Here is a 16431-nt window from a genome sequence, read left to right as displayed (position 1 = left end):
GTTGCATTACATGGCCCATTGTTCGCTCCAGGATGAAAACCACAGTAAATCCCCAGGGTTTTACCATAATCCATGTGGTTCTGCGATATGGGTTTTGTGAGAGGATTTGAACAGGCAGAGCATATTGAAATCATCAGCTAAAAGGATTTTATGCCGTTTTACCTGCCTGCGGGGTCCAAACTATCCCATGAAAGCCACCTGCACATTCTAGGCACAACTTCCATAGAGAGCTCCTCTGTCATGTCCTACTAGTAGCAGTGCGTCACGTTATGTCACCAGGCACAGCTCACAGAGCGACACACGGGCTACGCGACCTCGCAACTACTAAGCCTGCGGCAGAGGATAGTGACGTCATCTCAGGGGGCGTGGCGTTTTGGCAGCGTGCTTGAGGAAGATGGCGGCGCCCTTGTCTCTGGAGTTGGAGAGTTTACTAAATCCACAGCCCCAGTTTTGGGATCCCGAGGACGATCCCGATGAAGGTACGAGGGGCGAGATCTGGATTATATGTGCCTCATCTGTGCTGAAGGGGAAGCGGGGTTGTAGAAGCGTTACAGTTAGGCTTCTTGAAACCCACGTGTAAACTGTGTGAACTGAACCTCCTCATAGGGTCGGGTCATATAAACAAGCTTTCCCACTCCGAGAAGTGTCTTCAAGTATTGTAGCCACATCTTACATTCTCTGGCACTGACCTTTTCCTGACTGTGTTAGGGCATGTTCACATTGTGGTATGTTCACTACTAAAACATCTGTCTTTGCCCTGTTATTTGTAGTGGGTATTTGTGTTGTGTTTATATGGCTGCCCACCATTTCTGGACCCGCTGCGGTTAACATTTAAGGCTGTGTGCCCCTATCCCATTACAAGTGATGCCATATCTGGCACCTCTAAGAAAACACTGCGGTAGAGCGCCGGGACTTTGCCTAACATGGCATATGCCATACCTGTTGTGGAAAACAGCACACGCTGCTGGGTGATGCCAGTCTGCTTTCCAGGCGCTGTTCCATGACAACAAAGCGTAGGATCGGCTGTCCGCTTCTTCTCTCACCCCTGTAGGACTGCTGGAGGTAGCTGAGCGCCCAGCAGCCCCTTAGAGTTGGATGGAGGAGTGGACAAATGCACATCTGCTGCTCCATTCAAATAGAGAACGTGCGACCAGGGTGGATTTGATTAAAATTTTAAATCACTAGTCAGTAAGGCTTGATTTAAATCATAGTTTTCTACATAAAGACTCATTCTTGCTGGTATAACTTATAATATGCAAGTAGATGAAGATTTTTAGAATAACAACTTTTCATATTAGTTTGATTAGGTTGATTCTGTATTCATAGGTTTGTAGAAGTTAGGATTAAGGTCTTTTTCTCAACTCTGTTCATGTTATAACATTTTTGCTGTGAAGAAGAGGCATGTGATCTCTGCTGAGTCAAATTTAGGTTTGAGAACTGCAAAAGTAACCCAAGCATCTGTGATAATATCTTGTAGGCAGAGAAACTGCCCAATAATCTTAGAAAAACCTCTGGAAGAGCATGACATTGTGAATGGATTAATGGAATTTATTTACCAAAAAAATGTAACATATACAGCCTTATTCTACATAATTAAAAAACGAATCCTTATTTCATGATGGAATAACCTTTGGATGGTAATATATTTTCTTCAAAAAGCATTTTATATAAAAAAATCTGATATAAATAAAAGAAATCCTTTAACCCCTTAAGGACTCAGCCCTATTTCACCTTAAGGACTTAAGCAATTTTTTGCAAATCTTACCAGTGTCACTTTGTGGTGATAACTTGCAAACACTTTTACTTATCCAGGCCATTCTGAGATAGTTTTTTTTTTTTTTTTGTCACATATTGTACTTCATAACACTGGTAAAATGGAGTCAAACAAATTCATTTTTATTTTTTTTTAAATACCAAATTTACCCAAATTTTGGAAAAATTAGCAAATTTCCAAGTTTCAATTTCTCTACTTCTATAATACATAGTAATATCTCCAAAAATAGCTATTATTTTACATTCCCCATATGTCTACTTCATGTTTGGATCATTTTGGGAATGCCATTTTATTTTTTGGGGACGTTACAAGGCTTAGAAGTTTAGATACAAATCTTGAAAATTTTCAGAAATTTTCAAAAACCCACTTTTTAGGGACCAGTTCAGGTCTGAAGTCACTTTGTGAGGCTTACATAATAGAAACCACCCAAAAGTGACCCCATTCTAGAAACTACACACCTCAAGGTATTCAAAACTGATTTTACAAACATTATTAACACTTTAGGTGTTCCCCAAGAGTTGATGGCAAATGGAGATGAAATTTCAGAATTTCAATTTTTTGTCAAATTTTCCATTTTAATCCATTTTTTCCACTAACAAAGCAAGGGTTAACAGCCAAACAAAACTCTATTTATTGCCCTGACTCTGCGGTTTACAGAAACACCTGATATGTGGTCGAACACCACTCTACGGCCCCACGTCAGGGCGTAGAGGGAAAGGAACGACGTGTGGTTTTTGGAAGGCAGATTTCGCTTGACTGGTTTATTGACACCATGTCCCATTTGAAGCCCCCTCATGCACCCTTAGAGTAGAAACTCCAAAAACATGACCCCATTTTGGAAACTACGGGATAAGGTGGCAGTTTTTTGGTACTATTTTAGGGTACATATGATTTTTGGTTGCTCTATATTACACTTTTTGTGAAGCAAAGTAACAAAAAAATAGAAATTCTGAAATTTCATCTCCATTTGCCATTGACTCTTGTGGAACACTTAAAGGGTTAACAAAGTTTGTAAAATCAGTTTTGAATACCTTGAGGGGTGTAGTTTCTTAAATGGGGTCACTTTTTGGCGTTTCTACTCTAGAGGATGTATCAGGGGGGCTTCAAATGGGACATGGTGTCAAAAAACAAGTCCAGCAAAAACTGCCTTCCAAAATCCATATGGCATTCCTTTCCTTCTGCGCTCTGCTGTGTGCCCGTACAGAGGCTTACGACCACATATGGGGTGTTTCTGTAAACTAAAGAATCAGGGCAATAAATATTGAGTTTTGTTTGGCTGTTAACCCTTGCTTTGTTATGGGAAAAAATGGATTAAAATTGAAAATTTGCCAAAAAATACCTGTTTTGGCACTGTTTTTATTATTTACAACGTTCATCTGACAGATTAGATCATGTACTATTTTTATAGAGCAGGTTGTTACGGACGCAGGGATACCTAATATCTTTACTTTTTTAAATTTATTTAAGTTTTACACTATCATTTTTGAAAAAAAAAAAATCATTTGTGTCTCCATAGTCTGAGAGCCCTAGTTTTTATTTTATTTTTTGGGCGATTGTCTTAGGCTACTTTCACACCTGCATTAGGTGCTGATCCGTCTGGTATCTGCACAGACGGATTCACACCTATAATGCAAACGCTTAGATCCGTTCAGAACAGATCCGTTTGCATTACCATGAACCAAAAAAAAAAAAAAAATATATATATATATATATATTTTTTTTTTTTTCATGATAATGCAAACGGATCCGTTTTGACTTTACATTGAAAGTCAATGGGGGACGGATCCGTTTGAAAATTGAGCCATACTGTGTCAACTTCAAACGGATCCGTCCCCATTGACTTACATTGTAAGTCTGAACGGATCCGTTTGCCTCCGCACGGCCAGGCGGACACCCGAACGCTGCAAGCTGCGTTCAGGGGTCCGCCTGCTGAGCGGAGGACAAACGGTGCCAAACTGATGCATTCTGAGCGGATCCGCATCCACTCAGAATGCATTAGGGCTGGACGCTTGTGAGAGCCTTCAAACGGAGCTCACGAGCGGAGCCCCGAACGCTAGTGTGAAAATAGCCTTAGTTAGGGTCTCATTTTTTGCGGGATGAGACGACGGTTTGAATGGTACTATTTTGGCCTACATACAACTTTTTTGATCACTTTTATTACCTTTTTTTATGGCGTTTACCGTGCGGGGAATGTAACATGACCGTTTTATAGATCGGGTCGTTACGGACGCGGTGATGTATAACGTGTAGGGAATTTAATGTTTTTCAATTTTTAATCAGGGATAAATGTTTTTTTATTTTTATTTTATTTTTACCCAGACCCACTTGGTTCTTGAAGATCCAGTGGGTCTGATGTCTGTATAATACAGTACAGTACACTATATAATGTACTGCACTGCACTGTATTTCACTCACACTTTGTCTGAACAGATCTCTGCCTTTAGCGCAGATCTGTTCAGCACCATGGACAGCAGGATGCCTGAGAAGGCGTCCTGTTGCCATGGGAACCTTCCCCGTCTGCCACAACTGAGCAGACGGGGAAGGGGAGGGAGGAGGGCTCCCTCTGTCACCCCATCCTGTCCGGGGGCTGCAAAGGCACAGCAGCCCCCCGATGGGAGAGGGAGGGAGCTCCCTCCCTTTTCCTTACGGACCGCAGCATGGAAGGGGTTAAAACGGCGGACATCTGCACAGATGTCTTGTAAAATGTAGAACAGATAACCAGTGGCACTACACCAAACCTAAAATTGTCAGGATGCGACTGCCGAGGAGTGGTGCCTCACGGAGGTGCTCAGCTTGTAGCTGCAGTGAGCATATATGATAAAAGGAAAAAGAGAACAAAACGAGCGGCACTCACCGTTGATAGGCAGGTAACTTTATTCCATGGCATGCCATGGAATAAAGTTACCTGCCTATCAACGGTGAGTGCCGCTCGTTTTGTTCTCTTTTTCCTTTTATCATATCTGCACAGATGTCTGCCGTTTGAATTGGAGTGTCAGCAATGAGCTGACACTCTGATTTAACCGCTCGGCCATCCTGAAAATAAACGGGGGGCGGGCGGAAGATCGCGCACCCGCCCCCCACACTGCCGCACGCCTCCCGCACCGCCTGCAATCCCCCCCCTCCCCCACTGCGCCCGCAGGCACAAAAACACAGAGGGCTGCAGGGGGGGTTGGCTAACTTCCAAAAATACGGGCACTTTGAGGTTTCTGATCCCGCAGGGATCAGAAACTTGCATAAGCGCTAAAAACCGCAGGTCTGTATTGACCTGCGGTTTGTAGCGATCGGCATTGTCACAGGGTTCCTGCTGAATGATTTCAACAGGCACCCTGTGCGGCAGTGATCAAAACTACACAGGACGTACCAGTACGTCCTGGGTCCTTAAGGACTCGGGAAACAGGGTGTACCTGTACGTCCTAAGTCCTTAAGGGGTAAAAAAAAAATATATGATTTTTATCCACCCTGCGTGGGACCCCGTTCGAATGATCAGCGGCGTCCTGATGGTATCCACCGTGTCCCCTCCACCCCCCAATGAGAAGTTTTGGGTTTCAGTTCCATTTACACTGGTGGGTAGGTTCACATGACACCACGTATCCCATAGCACTGTGATGCCCAACCTGCGGCCCTCCAGCTGTTGTAAAACTACAACTCCCACCATGCCCTGCTGTAGGCTGATAGCTGTAGACTGTTCAGGCATGCTGGAAGTTGTAGTTTTGCAACAGCTTGAGGGCTGCAGGTTGTGCATCCCTGCCATAGCAGAAACCACATCGCTTTCTGCCTTGGGTTTTCATTTTGAATGGTGCTGTCCCGCTCTCAGTTTAGCTCCGTTAAGCAAAGATAAATTGCGAGCAGCTCCTGCTTCCGCTGTGAAAATGTGGATGTGTACATTCTTGGTGTGGTTTGGAAAAACCACACATAAATCCTCTGCCACATGAAGTGTGCAGTGGCCTCCCATTGAAAACAATAGCAGGCTGTAAAATTAAATAAATAAAGGCATGATAACCTTCCCTAACTGTGTATACCTCATCCTGCAACGTCACTCCTGCACTACTTAAAAACACCAGTGATTATCCGCTGTTTTCCTCCACCAACCCTGACCCATTCATTACGCATGTGCGTATACCCATTGAATTGCCTTTCAATGACCACAGGGCTTGACAAATTTCCTTGGAATCTAGGAGCCAGCTAAAAAAGTTAGGAGCCGTTTTTTTTTTTTACCTTTTTATAAAGCCTTATTTTCAGCGACAAAAATAACACCTCTTAAATTAACATATAAAGAAGTCTAGAACCAAACAACATGGGCATTGTTTATTATCAGTGTACTGTGACGTCACTGTGTGCCGCATCTCCTCAGTGTTTATCAGTGTACTGTGACGTCACTGTGTGTATAATCCCTGCGCTGTGACGTCACTGTGTGTATAATCTTTGCGCTGTGACGTCACTGTGTGTATAATCCCTGCGCTGTGACGTCACTGTGTGTATAATCCCTGCTCTGTGACGTCACTGTGTGTATAATCCCTGCGCTGTGACGTCACTGTGTGTAATCCCTGTGCTGTGACGTCACTGTGTGTATAATCCCTGTGCTGTGACGTCACTGTGTGTATAATCCCTGCGCTGTGACGTCACTGTGTGTAAAATCCCTGCGCTGTGACTTCACTGTGTATAAGCCCTGTGCTGCAGCTGACAGAACTGAGATCCCTTCCCCCGGATGTTTGGTCTGGGCTCATCATTCATCTCATAGTTCTTCTCTTGTAAACTTATTTTGTGACTAGATAAAACTGAAGCAGCGCTGGGTTTGAAGAGAAATGTCCCTCGTTGCCGCCTGTATCCGCCGTCACTGCCCTTTTTCTGTCCCGGATTATTTGTCCTGTCCGTGGGATAATGGAGTTGCTGTTGTCGGCGTCTCCGGGGCCGTCCTTGTGCTCCCTCTGCTGTGGATGCACACTGAGTCCAGGCCGGGATTTGGTTCCAGCTCTTGCCGGATCTACATCCTGTGCTGTGATGGGGAGGGGGTGGGGCTGTGGTCCTGTTTGTCGGAGGGATCTCGGAGCACACCCCAATAACCGGACTTCTCTGACACCCTGATAATGCTCCCCAATAACTTTTCCTCTCTATTAGACCCTAATAATGCACCCCAATAACTGGACTTCTCTACTGCACCCCTATAATATTCTCCACCTGCACTTTTTACCTCCCCCTCACCATGAGTCTAAACTTTCAGACTTCTTCATGACACCCTGGGAGTTGTTGTGCACCTCCCTCCCGCATCCCGCTTCTTCCCTGGTGACTCCTGTCAGAACTTCTCACAACTCCAGGCTCTCGCTCTGCCCCTCCCCGGGAAGTTGTGTAAATTCTCCCCCCGTCCACAGCTGAGTCCCCGCTCTTACTTGGAGTCAGGCTGCCGCTGGCCGGTCCTGGGCTGAGCTGCTGACACCGCTGGGAGCTCCGCTCTCTCACACTCTGATCCTGGGCAGCGTGCAGCTAACTCTTATATGCGGGCAGTCACCCACTAAAAAGAGGCATGTCACTCTGGAGGGGCTCCTCTCCGGGAAACGCTGGAAGAGTCTTAGTACAGGAAAACGGAAACCCCGCCGTAGTCACCTGCGCCTCTCCTGGTACATGAGGCGTGCGGTGGAGAGCGCCTAGCGGGCAGGTGAGCGCTGCCACGTGCATGTCGTGTGTCACTCCGCGGCCAGCTGACACTGACAGCCAGCGGGGAGAGGGAGTGATGTCACTCGGCTTAACCCGTCATGTGCACCGCCTGTGACATTGTTTGCCTCTCGGTCTTAACCCTCCAGTGGCTGCGCCTGGCTGCTGGTGTGCTGGGCCTATTTTCAAGCAGGGGCAAATACCCAGGCGCCAGGACCAAATTCCTGATCGCCATGGCGACCTGGCGCCTGGGATTTGTCGAGCCCTGACCATCTTTCCGTTCAGGAAAAATTGCATCTATCAGTTTTTCACAGACTAGTCCATTGAAGTTAACGGGTACGAAGGTACAGTTTCTTCACGTACCTGAAAAGCAGATGCAGTTTGGCTATAAGGCCCCTTGCAGACGAGCGAGTTTTCCGCACGGGTGCAATGCGTGATGCGAACGCATTGCTCCCGCACTGAATCCGGACCCATACAGTTCAATGGGGCTGTGTACATGAGCGTTGTTTTTCACGCATTACTTGTGCGTTGTGTGAAAATCGCAGCATGTTCTATATTCTGTGTTTTTCACGCAACACAGGCCCCATAGAAGTGAATGGGTCTGTGTGAAAATCGCATTGCATCCGCAAGCAAGTGTGGATGCGACGCGTTTTTCATTGATGGTTGCTAAGAGATGTTGTTTGTAAATGTAAACCTTTTAGTTTTTTATCACGCGTGTGAAAAACGCATCAATGCGCGTTGCACCCGCGCTATAAAAACTGAATGTGATCGCATACAAAACTGAATGAACTTGCTTGCGAAATCACGCATTTTTCACTGAATGCATCCGCAACGCATCCGGACCTAATCCGCTCACGCTCATCTGCAAGGGGCCTAACACTTATAGCAATCGCAGACAAACCTGATTCAACTTGTATGTAACACCATTAGTTTCTCACTGAACAGAACCTGACACATGCTGTATCTCATGTGAAAGTAGGCCTAAGGGTCCCCACACATTTGTGGATCTGCAAAACACGGATACAGCCGCGTGTGTTCCGCATTTTGTGGAACAGAATGTCCAACCCATAATAGAACAGTCTATCCTTTAGGACATGTTCTATATTTTTGCAGATGACACATAATGTAGTCTAGATGACACGTAATGTAATTATTTTTTTTCTTGAATCTAGTCCTACATGCTAGGATAACATATTTTCATAGACCTTTCTTTATTACTTTCCTACTTTTTACATGCTTTGTAGCTGTACCACGTGACCTCCCTTCTCTTCCACCCGTTATCTTCTACATCATGCGCCTTTCATTGCCCAACTGCAGGCACCACCTCCTATGTACTTATTGTCATCAATGATGTACGTGGACCAGTCCCATGGTCTTTGTACTGCGCCTGGCTGCCTGCCTCTGCTGTTCAAGGACCTTCTGTGACGTCAACCCGATCTTCCTGGTCATGCGCAGATAGTATGCACTGCGCATGCTCCTGGGTAGAGTGGACGAGTTTCTATTGTTTGTTTTCTATTCTTTTCATTGTATCTTGTTTTGATAAAAGATGACTGAACCATCCTACAAAAAAGCTATTTTACCTGTTGTGTTGCTCCTATTTCTTCATAGATTGTAAGCTCTTTTGAGACACTCTATGATATACAGTAGCCACACTTGAAAATGTTCTTATGTGAATAATATCCTTGGCACTCACCACATAAGGGTTTAACAGTACAGTTTTTCTCTTTTCTTCACGGGATAAATTGTACAGCCAGCTATAGTCTTGCTATCAAAAATACCAGAACCCTGACTGAGATCAGTGTTTGGTCAGTGATTCCCATCATCAAGTCAAATCGAGTGCAGAAAAACACAGAAAAGGTAAAATAGTTTCTTGACTATGTACTGCATTCCCTTTTTGTCATTGCTTTTTATTGGTACCGATGGGTATTGTTCTTGTCGGGGGGGGGGGGGGGGGGGGGGTGCATTTTGTTTGGTTATTGTTGTGTACCAGTATATACTGTGTGTTTCCACTTCACCACCATGACTGCCCAGAGAGAGATTGACCCCTGACCTCTGTAGGGGCAGGAACAGAGATAGGTTTAAAAGGACCCCTCCCACCACCATTCACCAGTGTGTTCCTGCCCCTATAGTGGCCAGGACAGAGAAAAGTCCTCTCTGGCTTTCAGGGAGGTGAAGTGGATTTGGACCTCGTTTATTATTTTTTAGGTACCTGGGTGACCGCATCGGCGGTGGTTCTTGCCTCCCTTGCAGGCCTTTCATCCAGAAATGCGTCCCCTGTTCTCCGGCGGACTTTGTTCTAAAGCTGACAGGGAGACGCCGGGGTCACGCTCACTGCCGTGGGACCGCCTACCTCCCTGTGAGGTAGCCGACCGGAAGGACGTTCTGGCCAGGCGCGCGCGTCTGATGTCACTTCCAAGCCGGCCGGCGAAACCTGGAAGTGGACGGCCTTTATAAAAAATGCTCACATGCACTTTCCCGCTGCGCTCTCTGCATCGCTCTCTGACACCGGAGGCCATGTCGGACCAGGAGCAGAAGGAGCCGCAGCAGAAGGAGCAGACCGCTCCAAGAGCGCCCCTGTGTGAGTAGCCCACCTGGGCATGCCGGCAGCTTGACAGATGGCAAGGGGGGGGGGGGTCTCTTAGTAGGTAGCCACTGGTCCCCTCCCCCTAGGGGTCTGCTGGTATACTGCATCTAAGTTTATGCACCTATACTGGATTGACATAAAATTAATGGGCTGCTCTCTCACTTTAGGCCAAACTTGCTTTAAAAATACCAAAGAAGACCGCCAGATGCATCCAGTGCTCTGTCAGGCTTCCTGACGATTATACTAAAATACTTTGCAGGGATTGCATTGCCAAGTTAGTGAGAGAAGAACAGCCCTCAATTCTGCAGGAGTTTAGATCCATGATTCAGGAGGAGGTTAAGTCTTCACTGGCCTCCCTCCGTGAGGATTCCCGGGGGACTCGCCCACCTAAACGACCCAGGACGGCGGACCTTTCCTCTGACTCCGAGGATTTGGAGGATGATGCCTCATCCTCTAAAAAAAGAGGGCGACGACCCCCTATCTGAGGGCGAGATCGTCGAGGACTCTAGAAAAATTTTCTTCACTCCCAGTGAGATAAGTGACCTTTTAAAAGCTGTCAGGGATACCATGGGGGTGGAGGACATCCGGCGTCCCCATACAATTCAGGAGGAGATGTTTGGGGGATTGAAGGTCAAACGCTCCAGGGTATTCCCCATAAATGAAAACATTAAGGAGATGGATGAATGGGCCCATCCAGAAAAAAAAATAGGAATTTCCAAGGAATTCAGGAACCGCCTTGTATTTGACCCGTCAGACTCTAAAATTTTCGACGAGGTCCCTAGAATTGACGTCCAGGTGGCCAAGGTCAATAAGAAAACCTCACTTCCATTTGAGGACTCCGGTCAGTTAAGGGACACTATGGAAAGGAAGGCTGACAGTTTATTAAAAAAGTCCTGGGAGGCAGCTATGTTTAGTGTCAAGACAAACAAACATAGCCGCTACTTCAGTCGCCAGGTCTATGTACCTGTGGCTGAATGAATTAGAAGGTCATCTAGCTAGCAAGACGTCCAGGGAACAATTACTAGATTCTATTCCCTTGCTAAAATCCGCCATGGGTTTCCTAGCGGATGCCTCCGCAGAGACGATCAGATTTTCAGCCAAGGATGCGGCCTTGTCCAATGCTGCCCAGAGGGCACTTTGGATGAAATCTTGTTCGGGAGACATCTCTTCCAAGATGAAGTTGTGTTCTATAGCCTTCTTGGGTGAATACGTGTTCGGTCCTGTATTGGACAGGATTCTCGAGAAGGCTACTGATAAAAAGAAAGGGTTCCCTGAGGATAAAACCCCTAAAAAGAAACCCTCCTTTCGTGGTCAAAATTCCCAGAATAGTTCCTTTCGTGGTAAAGGTAAATCTGGACATTGGAGTTACCTAAAAGGGGGAGGGGTAGAGGGTACCTCCTTAATCCCCAAAACAAGGGCGGTGAGAAACAGTGACGCAATAATTTTTTGCTCAGTGGCAGCAGACTTCTCCGAGCCTCTGGGCGGAAAAGAACGGATACAGGATAGAGTTATCTTCCCCCCACCTCAGAATGTATTTCTGATTTCTCACCACCCTTCTCCTTTTCATCACAGCCAGATCTGGAAGGAGGTCCAGAATCTCCTGGACTTGGGAGTAGTAATTCCTGTTCCCGAGCTTCAACGAGGGCGGGGTTTCTACTCCAGCCTTTTCTTAGTAAAGAAGCCGGGGGGTTCCTCCCGCATGATTATAAACCTCAAGAGGCTAAACAAATTTGTAATCTACAAAAGGTTCAAGATGGAATCTCTAAATTCTACCATCCCTTTAATTCAGAAAGATGCGTCCCTTTGTACAATCGACCTGAAGGACGCATATTATCATGTTCCTATTCACACCCAGTCTCAGAGGCTCCTGCGTTTTGCAGTAAAGGATCACAGAGGGTCTGTTCACCATTTCCAGTTCGTGGCTCTCCCCTTCGGGCTGTCCTCAGCCCCAAGGATTTTCACGAAGCTGGTGGTAGAGATGGTCGCCTCCCTGAGGCCTCAGGGGGTGACGGTCGTTCCTTATCTAGACGACTTTTTACTAATTTCAAACACGGTGGATCAGTCTATAGCAGATCGAGAGATCTTCTGTTCCCTTCTGACATCTCTAGGTTGGGTGATAAACCTAAACAAGTCATCCCTAGTTCCAAATACCAGGGTAAAATTCCTAGGGGTTTTGCTGGATTCGGAAAGACAAACAACCTTCCTTCCAGCAGAAAGAATCCAGAACCTGCAGTCATCAATCAGGGCCTTCCGGGGACATCGCTCCTTCTCGTTCAGAGAAGCGATGAGCCTTTTAGGTCAGATGACAGCCTGCATAGTGGCAGTCCCGTGGTGCCAGGCCCATTACAGAGCCCTTCAGTCCTGGCTTCTAAGAAAATGGGACAAAAATCTGTCCTCTTTGGACAGGAAAATCCTGATCACGGGCCACATAAAATCTTCAGTCCGGTGGTGGCTTCAAACAAAAAATTTAAAAAAAGGCATGGTCTGGTTCAAAATCCCAGCAGTACATGTTCAGACCGATGCCAGCGTAAAGGGGTGGGGTGTGAAAATATACTCTGATCTCTACCAGGGAGACTGGCCTCCAAAAATTGCAGCTCAGTCCTCAAACTACAGGGAGCTCAGGGCAGTTTGGGAGACAATACGAACAGCCGCTCCAAAACTAAGGAACCCACATATAAAGGTCTACTCAGACAATGTAACGACTGTGTCCTACCTCAAGCATCAGGGGGGCACACGGTCTCAGAAACTAGAAGGTCTGTCAAGAAAAATCTGAACGTTTCCATACCCTGGACGTCAAACGTAAAGTACTAAAATGCCTAGAGGTCACTAGAGACCTGAGGAAGGTGGACAACTTACTAGTGCTCTTCTGTGGTAAAAATAAGGGGAAGGCATCTTCCAGATCTACCATTGCCTGATGGGTAAAACAGACTATTACAGACTGCTACAAGATCGAAGGCATCAGTTGTCCAGAGGTCATTTGGGCTCACTCCACAAGAGCTATGTCTGCCTCTTTCGCTGAAAGGGCATGAGCTTCCCTAGATCAAATATGCCAGGCTGCAACCTGGTCTAGTGTAAACACCTTTATTAAACATTATAGACTCGACTTATCCAGGTCTTCCGACCTGGCCTTTGGTCGCAAGGTCCTACAGGCCGTTGCCCCACCTTAAGACGTATATAATCTGTTATGTCTCTCTGGGCCGTCATGTTGGTGAAGTGGAAAGCTGGAATTAGACTTACCGGAAATTCATTTTCCACGAATCCACCATGACTGCATGATATCTCACCCAAAAGAATTATTCTAATGACTTGGTATGAGTTAATACCAAAAAAAAAAAAAATATAAATTTCAGTTGTTCTCACTTCTTAACCGGTGGTTGTGGCACTATAATCTGGAACTCACTGGTGAATGGTGGTGGGAGGGGTCCTTTTAAACCTAAAAACCAAACAAGTGGAATATAGTATCACAAAATATAATTTATTATAAAATATAAAAAAATCTGGAGAACAACGGGATGTTATACAGTACACGGAGAAGCACAAGGCCAGCAGCATCAAAAACACCACCATGAAACTGCGCAAGGTCTCGCGCTCAGGGCCTGTCATTCATCCCACCACCATGTCTTCAGGTACGTCCCGCTATTAGCACGGTTTCATGCTGCGTGCAGGGCACCCTCGTATGTATCCACACTGGGGCCTCTGTACTTAGGCGCACGTTTGTTATTTTTATTTCAGCCTGTGATCTACATTCATTGTATTATTTTTTATTGGCTGACTGTGGTGCCTACATCATTTCCGTGCTTGCCAGCTACGGCTCTGGGTTTACCATAATTGGTCTGTGGTACTCTGCATACTACACCCGTAATTGGTCTGTGGTACTCTGCATACTACACCCGTATTGGGGAGACCTTTCATATGTGATATCTATCTGGCTATCCCAGAGTCTTAGCTCTATCTTTGGGTCATACCATTCTGCACCACACATTGCGCAGTTTCATGGTGGTGTTTTTGATGCTGCTGGCCTTGTGCTTCTCCGTGTACTGTATAACATCCCGTTGTTCTCCAGATTTTTTTATATTTTATAATAAATTATATTTTGTGATACTATATTCCACTTGTTTGGTTTTTAGTTTACTCTGGATGTGGTACAAGTGGGTACTTTAGCTGTCTTAGTTGACAGAGCTGCCTTTTTGTAGGTTTACAGTCCTTTTAAACCTATCTGTTCCTGCCCCTACAGAGGTCAGGGTTCAATCTCTCTCTGGGCCATCATGGTGGATTCGTGGAAAATGAATTACCCGTAAGTCTAATTCCGGCTTTTTACTCCATATGACACACCAAGGATTTAGAGGAAGAAAATAATAAAAAAGTTTTTTTTAAGCAGACCTCAGAGCAGACCCCTATAAGACATAAAATAAATAAATCCCCCTCTTCAGTAACTTGTGAATACCAGCATTTTGAGGGACTCAACAGGCTTCCTGAAATGCATCTAGCTGCCGATACACAGTGGACACCACACTGTGTGTATTCGAGTTTTTTTTTTTTCCAGGCACACGGACTGTCGGGTGCACCTAATTTATGACGAGGCACTAGTGTTGGGCGATACACCGGTATTGGCGATATACCACGGTATTGCGAAATGGCGATTTATCCCTACGTCTTATGACAGCACCAGGAGAGAGGATCCGCCTCACAGGACAGGAAACCCACAGGTATAAAATAAAAGTAGCCTCTCCCTCATTCAGTGGTTTCCTGTCCTGGAAGGACAACCTACAGTTTTTTTTTTTTTTGTGAAGCTACATAGGGAGTAGTTTCTCCCTGGATTTAAGGCTGGCTGGGCAGAGGTGTGCGCCGGGTGAGTTCTCCGCTATGCACACCTTGAAGATGGCACACTGCATCTGATGGCGGGGGCAGCAAGATGTGGTGGAAAGCGCCGGCGGGCAGAAAATGTGTTTTAAATACAAGGCTGGGTGGCGAGAGAGGGCGCGGCGGTACTCACCGGAGGCGCTGCAGGCACGGAGATGCGGTAGTGTTCCCTGCTTCACCTCGTGGCGTTCGGCGTCTGGCCTCCCCAGCTGATAGGCAAGTAAGTGGGGTACAGAGCTTGAAGGAGTGCTCTTTTTCAGACAGCATAGCGGTAGTGATGAGCTCAAAAGCGCCCGGTATATGAGATGATGTGATTCTGGTGTCCCATGCTTGAGTCAGAAATTTCTTCAGCCCAGTTCAAGCCTACCTTAGGATCTTTGCAAATGGGAAGAAAAAGGAAAAAAAGGAGGAAGTTTATTCAAACACTCAAGGATTTGGAAAGGAAATCCCCCAAGTGTCTGAAAGTAGGCGCCGACAGTGGTGGTAACTAAGAGTCTAACTAGCGCAAGGGTGGCAGCCGAAAAGTGTCCACGGAGGGCACTCAATATAAATTTTGAAAAGATAAAAGTGAGGGTGAGGGGAAGGTACAAAAGGCGCCAGACCGAGCAAAAATGCACTAAAAAATGTCAAGATTTTGGTATCACGGTGCTATGGTACTAGCATATTATGTATATAGGTAAAAAACTATTTTTATGAAAAAACTTTTTAAACAGTTGAAATAAAAGTTGAAAATAAAATAAAATAAGGTTCCTGCTGTGGTTTACACAGGATCTTTGCGAGGTTCTTCCAGATCCAAGGCCGCAAGAGGTATTCCAGCATGGAGAGCTCTGGTGGAACCCCAAGAGACCCAGTTACCCCTGCACCTGTGGTATGAATGAGGGTATGGGTCTATTTTCAATGTAATGAACTTTTTGGATTGTTTATCCTGGCCTTATGTGTTTTTTTTTCCCTAGGATAAACCTAAAAAAGTTGCCGCTAAAACGCGCCATAAAGAATGTGGCCTCTGTAAAACAAAACTAGATCCCGTCTGTACTAAACCGTTATGTAGAACATGTATTGAAAATACCATTTCTGAAGAATCCCTGGTTATGGTTAGATGCATGAAGAAAATGATTAGGGAAGAGGTCAATAGTACCTTGCTATCTAAAAAAAAAAAAGTTCTAGAGAAAAGTCCGCTTTAGCTTTGTGAGATTCTGATGTTTCCAGTTCTGAAGAATTCTGAGAAATCGGGGAAATAGATACAGCTTCATCATACTTGGATAACAAAGGTGGCGGTAGACCAGCTGTAGATCAGCTTGTTAAAGCTGTTAGAGCAACCATGAATTTTGAAGATGCTAAAGAAGTCCGATCTGTTCAGGACATTGTTTGAGGGGCTACAAACAAAAAAGAAAAGAAAATTTTTTTTATCCATAAAAATATCTAGGCCATGATTAACATGGAATAGAAACATCCGGATAAACGCAGTTTCATCCCAGGGTCGGTTAAGAGAAAATATCCCTTTGAAAAAGGTGATTGATTTTAGGGGCTTTATCCCATAAAGAACAATGTCCCCATAGCCATAGTCTCT

The 16431-nt window shown here is 45.6% G+C and overlaps 1 protein-coding gene across 1 annotated transcript in view; it reads left to right on the top strand.

Moving 5' to 3' along the window:
* The first annotated feature begins 370 nt into the window (after window positions 1-370).
* AATF (apoptosis antagonizing transcription factor) overlaps window positions 371-16431 on the top strand; it is a 309381-nt gene continuing 293320 nt past the window's right edge. The window contains exon 1 of the mRNA XM_040424193.1: window positions 371-479. Coding sequence (XP_040280127.1) covers window positions 395-479 — 85 coding nt within the window. The 5' untranslated portion in view covers window positions 371-394. The remainder of the gene's footprint in view (window positions 480-16431) is intronic.

This window comes from Bufo bufo, chromosome 3, assembly GCF_905171765.1.
Source record: "Bufo bufo chromosome 3, aBufBuf1.1, whole genome shotgun sequence".
NCBI classification, from domain to species: domain Eukaryota; kingdom Metazoa; phylum Chordata; class Amphibia; order Anura; family Bufonidae; genus Bufo; species Bufo bufo.
Note: the sequence above shows the minus strand (reverse complement) of the source record. Positions and strands in the feature narration are given on the sequence as shown.